General features: G+C 38.4%; 1 protein-coding gene across 1 annotated transcript; it reads right to left on the bottom strand.

Moving 5' to 3' along the window:
* Positions 1–823: 823 nt before the first annotated feature.
* Positions 824–9,116, bottom strand: HSP90B1 (heat shock protein 90 beta family member 1). The gene is made up of 16 exons (XM_029963349.1): positions 8,975–9,116; positions 8,768–8,884; positions 8,050–8,381; positions 7,168–7,279; positions 6,390–6,506; positions 5,696–5,812; positions 4,865–5,002; positions 4,698–4,775; positions 4,544–4,609; positions 4,019–4,288; positions 3,541–3,786; positions 3,133–3,269; positions 2,653–2,731; positions 2,404–2,559; positions 1,763–1,861; positions 824–1,083 (listed from the first exon to the last, which is right to left on the bottom strand). The coding sequence occupies exons 1-16, from the start codon at positions 9,014–9,016 to the stop codon at positions 1,054–1,056; spliced, it is 2,136 nt and encodes a 711-aa protein (XP_029819209.1). The 5' UTR covers positions 9,017–9,116; the 3' UTR covers positions 824–1,053.
* Positions 9,117–9,224: the final 108 nt, after the last annotated feature.

Below are 9,224 nucleotides of genomic sequence, written 5' to 3'. Positions count from 1 at the left end.
GTACCACGCCTATGTAGTTCTTCCACAGAGGAAGGCAAAAAAACCCCAAAAAACAGACCCTTCAGTGCAAACACTTTCTACCAATCCTGTGAAGATGTTTTAAAGTAGAGGCACTACTGAGAAAATGCAGTGCTTCTTCCAACCACTACATAAAACTAATGTAATGAATAGAAGTGGTGCCTCCCGTTTAACCTGTCTGCATTAAAATTTGGTGTCAATAGATTTAGTTTGAGTTATATTAAGTATCTATAGTACTTTGCCATACTAAAGAGACACAGAACAATAGTGATAAAGTTTAGGAATAACAGCATTAAGGAGTAACCATGAGAAAAGAACTTCCACACCTTTAAAAAAAGCCTGTAGCAAACTGCTGTACAAAGGCAGGGTTTCCAAGTACCACAGAGGATGGTAGCAGCTCACAGGCAGTAAAGCCAACTCTGATGAGGGTTGTCCACATACTTAGTGAAAGGAATTCCCCCCATCTCAGCTGTAAAGCTACAACTGCCCAGCCCAAGTTCTAATGCCTTTTTTAAATGCCTTGTCTCAACTTTAAGATGGCAGTAGATACATAACGTGAATACTTTCTTCAACTAGCAAGTTCAACACAGCTCTCAGATACCAGGTGTCTTTTGGCAAAGCAGCACAGCAGGCTTGTAAACACAAAACCCAACCATAGCCCTATGCTACACTAGTTGGTGTGGCTGTGCCAGCATGGAAAGGCACGAGGATTGCCAACTGCCCAGTTGTGCAAAGGACCATCCATCCCTTTATTTCTTTGTGCCAGCCCACAAGGTGAGCTTTGCATGTATAAATTTAAAGTTAGTGGTGTTTGGGAACATTTTATTTTGTACATGACAAGATTTTACACCAAGTCAGTTAAATAATACAAATTTACATTCATGAGGAATGTTTTTAGAAAAGTGAACTTAAAAAAACCCTCCTTTACCCTTAAACCCCATACCATCCCTCAACATTTTACAGTGGAAAAAACCAAAACAATCTAATTCACATTCCCTCTTAACCCCCCAATGCAGGACAGTAGTTGAGTGTAGTTTACAGTTCATCTTTCACATCTGTGGATTCCTGTCAAGACAAAGAAAGAATCAGGATATTGCTTTCTGAAAGTGGAAAAAGGTTACAAGAGCTGTTCCAGAGAACAGAAACTTTGTATTACTGTAATCACAGGTTATACTGCATCAAAGTTAAGTAGCTATAGTACAATAAGCATTCTCCTGTAGGAAATTACATCTCTGTAAGCTATAGATTTGCACTAGTCTCAAGAGGTCATCTTGCAGGTCTTTTCCCAAGAAACTAAGGTATGGGAAGGGTTTAGCATATCCATCAAGACATCATTAAAACTGCAGCCATTAACTAAGTGAAGGCTGACTTCACATGATAGTTGAACTGTTTAGAAGCAATGCTGCTGTCTGTAGTCTTGCTACAAGTCTGTATTGTAAAAGCACTTGAAAAACTACATTCTTGCTGATCTTTGTTCATGACACTAGATTTTAGTGTGAGGTTTTCTAGGCTTTTCTTGGAGGGGGGGGAAAGGTAGCACAAATTCCATATCAAACTGTATTGTAAGAAGATGACACTTGGATAATGTGGAGCTAAATTAAGCTTAAGAGATAAAAGCTTTGGATTATCTGTGATATTTCCACAGCTTACAGACAAAAACAAAGTGAACAAATTTATTTCCAGGAAGCACCACAGACAAAACTGCACATAAATATTGGCAAGAAAGTGTCAAACAAACCCCTACCTTCTGTGTTTCACTGTCTTCAGCATCGGCATCTACTTCCTCTTCATCTTGCTCTGCGTCCTCAGCTGCATCTTCAGGCTCTTCAGGTTCCTCTTCCACCTGTATGACAGTCACAAGCAATTTGCTTTACTTGTTTAGGATGTTTGCTAGTTGTGGACTAGCTAAATACAGGCTATGGAAATATCCTAATGTTTGCCCCAAGCTACCTGAAGGAGAAGGCAAGTTCTGTTTAGCACTGACCCACTGTCATGCCTTCTCCAGCAAAATACCCAGGATAAGTTCTTGCATAGCATTATGAGAACCCATATTACTTACATCCACTTAGAAATTTCTCCATTAAAGAGATAGGCACACATGCCTCTGATCCCTAATTTACTCCTGTAGAACCACCACCTAGCTAGGGACAGGACAACACTTGAGAAGTGTAATGAGGCAGCAGAATCTCAAGCAACTAGAAAGAAGAGGTGGGGAAGGGAAAACATGAGTAGGAAGTCCAGATTCATGGCTGGGCTTCTGGTGGCCCACTTACATGGCAGGAAGCTGGATACATTTAATTGAATGCATGTGAATCAAGGAGCTGCACTTTTTAGATGTAGCAACAGTAAAGTCCATTATCAGCCCCAAGTTGAAGACAAACTAACCTTTGCATCCAGGTCAATATTTAAACTCAAACGAAGCATTCTTTCTATTCGGTCTCCATATTCCTTAGTGTCTGGCAACATATATCCTGATCTCAAAGTTGCAGTTTCAAACAATACCACTGCAAGATCTGAAACGGTTTTGTCATCTTCATTTTCCTAATGTGGAAGAATATGAAAAGCCAAAACAGACCTGTTAATTAGGCTGTGTGCAGCTAAGTAGTCAATGTTTCACTACTGTTATTTATTTACCTTGACTCGCCTGAGCATGTCCTTGATCAGTGGATGCCTGGGGTTAATTTCAAATGTCTTCTTTTGGCTAGCATAGTAACTGAGAAAAAGAGAAGTCACATCACTAAGTTTTAAAGTACAGGACCCAACGACATCTTTAAACCCATGAACACTGGTGACAGTCACAGCAACAAGTATATTCCCCCCATCCCACTTTAATACTAGCTTAATTCTAAAAACATTCAAGCTACTAAGTTCGTCTTCTCTTGTTAACAAATGACAGATAGCAAATGTCACTGATGAGTCTTGCTCACCAGGCAGGTTTACATACTGAGCTTTGAATTAAAAAATGTAAGGCTATAATGGAGACTACCTTGGTTATAAGTGACCTTAAAAACACCAAGGATCATCTGAACCAGATGGAAGCTTGGTATGGGCACAGCAAGCAAGGGAGGCCATTAACTGCATTTCATGTCTGCTGATACATAACTGAAAGCTTACTTTGTGGATATATCCTTCCCAGTTTGGTAAGCTTGAGCCTTCATGATTCTTTCCATGTTACCAGACCATCCATACTGACTAGCCACAAGAGCACATGGAGACTGGGTTAAACGCTGAGATAGCACAGCTTTTTCAATCTGTAGGGAAAATAAGTGCCTTAATATTCAGAGATAATAGCTTATACAGCAAATACAGTAAATAACTCTGAAATTTCGGTCACTTCAATATTTTGTGAAAAACATCTAAGATCATATTCTAACTCAGTATCTTTCTGAAATAAAGATATTAAGCATGTTTATCTATCGAGACAGAGAAGCTACTGTCAAGTGCTCAAATAATCTGCAAGGTGCATTGTAGCAAGTACAATAGCATTTAAAAATAATCACTGCATGTAACAGAATAGTTTACCTTGTCTTTTAGAGCTTTGTCTTTCATCCAGTTTAGAAGTGGTTCGAATTCCTTTTCCAAGGCTTCCCGACTCTCCTTAGACTTTTCACTTTCTTCAAACTTAACTCCTTCTTTTGCTACATTCTGAAACCTCTTGCCATCAAACTCTGGCAAAGCCTGAATACAGTACTCATCTACAGGTTCAGTCAGATAGATCACTTCATAGCCCTTTTTCAGCAGACGTTCAACAAATGGTGAGGACTCAGCCTAAGAGGACAAAACATATAAGATTCCAGTTTAATTGCATTTGTATCAGCAGCTACTGAAACCTGTACAACTGTTTGACAAACGTTGGTACAAGAAAAACTGAACTGCAGTAGCAGCATAAGCATGGAGGCTCCACATTTACAGCAAACACATAATTCACAATGTTCATAGTACTAAAACTAGAAGCTGTAATATTTTTTACCCCTTTCTTCTTTCTTTCACTCTCACATACCTCCTTTCTGCTGGCCCCTGCCATGAAGTAGATTTTATCTTGTTTCTCTTTCATTCTTTCCACATACTGATCAAGGCTTGTGAGGTTGCTCTCATGATGAGAGGACTGGAAGCGAAGAAGTTTAGCCAGTCGTGTACGATTGGAGTGATCCTCAATAACACCAAGCTTTACATTAGTACCAAACTCTTTCCAGAATGTGTCATTGTATTTTTCCTCTGCAATTTTCTTGATCATATCAAGAGTTTTGCGAACAAGTTTCTTTCTGATCACCTAAAAAAAGCAGCATCGAGTTACAACAATAAGCATTTGAAGAGCCCTCAATTCAACCCCACTAAAAAGAACAGATTCCAAACACTTAGTGTCTCTGATCTAAAGTAGACACAGGTATTTTGAGAACAGCAGTGTGTGAATTTCCTGTAGTTTAATTTCACAGTCCTTATGTAACAAAAAGAAACAAGCTGTTATTCTCCTAAGGCTTGCTACAATCATGTGCTTACAATGAAAAATTAAGACCAATTAGCTTACCTTTAACAATTTATGCTGCTGAAGTGTTTCACGGGATACATTCAAAGGAAGATCATCAGAATCCACCTAATTGGGGAAGCAAATTTTAAGTACACCTGACAGCATTTAAAGATTAAAAAAATAATCAAATGATAGTAGGACATTAAATACTTACAACACCCTTAACAAAGTTCAGATATTTGGGCATCATGTCATGGAAGTCATCAGTGATGAAGACTCTTCGAACGTACAGCTGAATTAAAAGAGAAGACAGCAGCCAGGTTACTTATTTAGTGACTTATTTTTTACATGAAACCATGTCCACACACTTGCTTGTCCTACCTTAATGAAATCACTTTTTTTGGATCCATACTCATCAAACAGTCCACGTGGAGCAGAATTAGGTACAAACAAGATGGATTTGAAAGTTACTTCCCCTTCAGCAGTGAAGTGGATGTATGCCATTGGGTCATCATGTTCCTGTGGAGAGAAAATGCTTTTAAATGACATGGGGAAAATATCAGAGTTAATATATTTCCAGTAATAACCTTCGTTTGCCAAATAAATGCCATTATTTTGCAGCTAATCTACCTAACCATGCTTTGTTAGAATCTATCATGGAGACAAGAGTTTAAATTACAAGAGCCTAGTTACTCACAAAAATAACCTTCCTAAGGACCTACTAAGTTTTGTTATTTTTCAACAAGCCAATCACAAAAAGATAGCCAATAGCACAATAACCAATATAATATCATCATAGCACAGTTAAGAGACTCCCAAGTTAACACATTATGCTGTACTGACACAAAGACATTTCTAGAAAGCTGTACCTCCCTTTTTCTTCCACCATGTGCAACAAGCACCACCATTCAGACTAAATATAAGTTTTCCTGTTAACATTTAGACACACCAGCAAGCTTCACATAAGATGGACCACATTACTTCCCGAACCTAGGACACTCAACACTTGGGTGTCAATATATTTTCTCTGGAAAAAAGATTAACTCCAGACTGAGATGTTATACCTTCCAGGCTCTGCAATTCCATGTCCTGACAGCAACTAATTAATTCTTCAGAAACAGCCCATCCTATAAGCGTTCAGTTTTATTTACAAAGCAAGAGATACCAGAGCAAACCATTTGCTTTGGAATCATCTTGAGGCTCAGAGCTTACCTTGGAAAAGGTTTTGTAAAAAGCTTTGTATTCATCTTCTTCAACTTCTTTAGATGGTCTCTGCCAGATTGGTTTTATGTCATTCATTAGCTCCCAATCCCAGACAGTCTTTTCAACCTGGGTAAGTAAACACCACACAGTATGAAGAGACTCATTCTTTACTTCAGCTTAGGTCAATTAAAGACACTCCACTGAAGCCAACACGTAAAATAGCATGTAAAAACCACCACATATGCTAATTTACAAAATTGTGCAATGGCCTGGACATTCTCAATCAAGTATATGCATTAGTGCAACACGTGGGAACAAATGTTTAGTCGACATTGTATTGTGTTGTTCTATGTACATTTAACACATTCACTGAGTACCAGTATTTCTGTTCTACTGCTGCTCTGGAAAAAGCTTCCCAGCAGAGTATACTTAAAACTAGTCAGTGTCAGCTTACTGCAGCCTGCTACCATTTCAAGCAGTTCACTGAAATACTTATAATTAGCTCTGTGACCACTGCCCCACAAGGCTCTTGTCAGTCATCTGCCTGACCTCAACCAAGTCTGCTTCATTTACAATCTACTATCCTGCCAAGACATCTCCACTTAAAAGGGATTGGTCCTTGAAAGTGCACACTACTGAAATGCACCTCTGCAAAATCAGTGAACCAGCTGAGTTCCAGAACCCCAAGTTTAACAAAGCTTACCTTCTTAGTTTTTGGTTTCTTTTCTTCCTCCTCTTCTTCAACTGCAGCTTCATCATCATCTGTTTCTTCTTTCTCCTTTGCTTCCTCCTCTTCAATGGGTTCTTCAACAGTCTCTGTCTAAAGAGACAACTGAAATTGGGGATTTGAACACCTTGACTTCCTACCAGGGATGTTCTAGTATTCTCTCAAACAGCTTAATCTCTCACAGCACTAGTTTGATTTGTGCTATTTGTCTATTGCAAACTTTTCTCTATACTGTTTTGTTAAATTTTCATGAATACACACTTTCCTTCAACAAACTGGGAGATGACCATCCTCAAATTAAAGTTTTTCATAAAGCTAATCAGAAACTTGGTGGATTTTAAATTGGTGCTACAGCAAGAAAACATCAGAACAGGTCTAACATTTAAGACAATGCCCTATTTTTAGGAGGACACCTACCATGACTCCATTTGAAAACTTAAAGCTTCCATCTACCAAACAAAGCCAGTGGAAGAACAATCCTTCCTAGTAATCAGCAGTCTTTTTCCTTTGATAAAGTTCTTTGAGTCAGAATAAAACCAAGTTCCTTTAAAGTTTGTGATTTTAGCAACAGACCAATTTTTGGAGAGAAACTAAGTAGTAAAATACTAGCCAGAAGAGTCAGGAACAGAAGAATTTTGGGAATTAGACAAGTAGCAGCTCTCTGACATGTCCTCACCCTTCCTGAAAGATCTGGCCAGACAGCTTTCACAACCCAAGCTCATACTGTGCAAGGCTCAGTTAAATGCTCCCTTACCTTGCTGCTCCACACGTAGATGGGGAAGTTTATGAACTGTGAGTATTTCTTTACAAGATTTTTCACAGTATCCAGCTCAAGGTAATCAGATGCTTCCTCCTTCAAGACAAGGCTAAAGAAAATAAAAAAATCCTTCAGTTTAAGTGCCAGACAAGTATTTTGACGTAGTTTTATAGGAGAAGATGCATTTTCCTGTTGCAGCTATAGCAATTCAGATTTATGCAAGTCAGTTTTAATAAGTTCAGCTCAAAGAATCCCTTAAAAAATACAATCCCTTCTGAACTACTCCAATGACAAAGGGCTATTGTTTTCATCACTTGAGGCAGAACACAGTATCCAAAAGTCTATAGGAAAACCTTAAATCATATTGGTACTCATCAGGATCTTGATGCGCTTTCACAGGCTTTGCTTGAAAATGGAGCACCAAGATCAACTTTTTCATGCTAAGTGCCTTCTCCAGGAAAACAGCCTCTAAACCCAGACCAAGTAAATTTATCTGCTCATGAAAGCAATGAAAACAGGACTGTCAATCTACCCGTAATTTGAAATTTGCATCAGGCCAGTCTCACTGGTGCATAAATAGCAGCCAGTTTCCAAGACAAAGCTCTACAGCCACTGTGTAGGTTTTGCCAGTTGTGCTGAGGAACTGAATGAGCCTGCATGCAGCTGAACTGTCCGGAATTACTTGCTGACAGTTCTTAGGATGCTCATGGTTTTCTTATGTTGGATGCAGTTTACAATCTGCATGTTTCTATTAAACTCAATAAAGCTGTATTACAAGAATCAAATACTATGAGTCACAACACTGAAGTCACTCACACATTTTAATAAGAAAACTGTATCACACAACTTATTTTAAATCCAAAGAAACTTAGTACTTACGTTATGGTTGTGCCACGTCCCAAAGTGTTCCCTCTGGGGTCATCAATCACAGAGAATTCATTTGAATCTGACTCCCAAATATGTTGAGTGTCATTGTTGTGTTTTGATGTGACAATAACTCTGTCTGCTACTAAGAAAGCAGAATAAAAGCCAACACCAAACTGGCCAATTAACTCAGATGTTGACTGGCTATCATCCTGCATTTCAGTCATCTTGTTTAAGAATTCACTTGTACCAGACTTTGCAATGGTACCCAGGTTTTTAACTAATTCCTCCTTTGTCATGCCAATACCCGTATCTGTAACATGAAGCATATTCTTCTCTTTATCACACTGAAAAAAAAATAAAGAGAAATGCAGTTTGACTTCACTTTGAATCTTAATACATAACACAGTGCCCCCTAAAAATGGCTAACTGTATTACCCATTCAAATATGCCTGGCTACAATAAAAGGAATTTGCAGTAACTACAGAAATGAGGAAGATCCTCCCTTCCAAATATTCCAATACTTCAGTTAGTGTTTATAAAATCAGAAATATATTTTCACCATTAAAACAAGAGTAGTCTTTGATAAATCTAATTGCAAGGGTCTGGATGTGGTCCTAGTCTGTATTTGCATCAGTATGAAGCCAAAAAATTTAGATTTAATGATGGACCATCTTTTTATATTCCTCCCATCACTCCTCTGAAAGAGATGTTTGTATCTAATGCATCTTACCTTGATTTTGACTGTAAGTTCCTCATTACCAGCCAGAGCATTTTCATCAGTTAATGATATCAACCGTATCTTATCTAAGGCATCCGAAGCATTTGAAATAAGCTCCCTCAGGAAAATCTGAAATAGAAACCAGTAGTCAGGAATTCCAGAAGAGACACACACACTCTCCTCCATGTTCTAATGTGATCTATTGATAAAGGCACTAACCTCTTTATTTTTATATAAAGAATTGATAATTAGCTTCATCATTCTGTTCACTTCTGCTTGAAATGCAAACTTCTCAGATTTTTCTCTGATTTCTTTGATCTGGGATGCATTTAGGCCGTCTAATTGGATAGCTTCTTCCTCTCTGTTAGGACAACGAAAACCTGTCAAGTAGTCTCATCCACAAACAGCATCACTAATTTTATCATCAAGCAACAGCAGTAACAGCCTAGTTCAAACAACATGAAGACCC

Source organism: Manacus vitellinus, unplaced genomic scaffold, assembly GCF_001715985.3.
Source record: "Manacus vitellinus isolate BGI_N305 unplaced genomic scaffold, ASM171598v3 scaffold_5_pilon, whole genome shotgun sequence".
Taxonomy (NCBI): domain Eukaryota; kingdom Metazoa; phylum Chordata; class Aves; order Passeriformes; family Pipridae; genus Manacus; species Manacus vitellinus.
The sequence above is the reverse complement of the archived record's forward strand: the minus strand, read 5'-3'. Positions and strand labels throughout refer to the sequence as shown.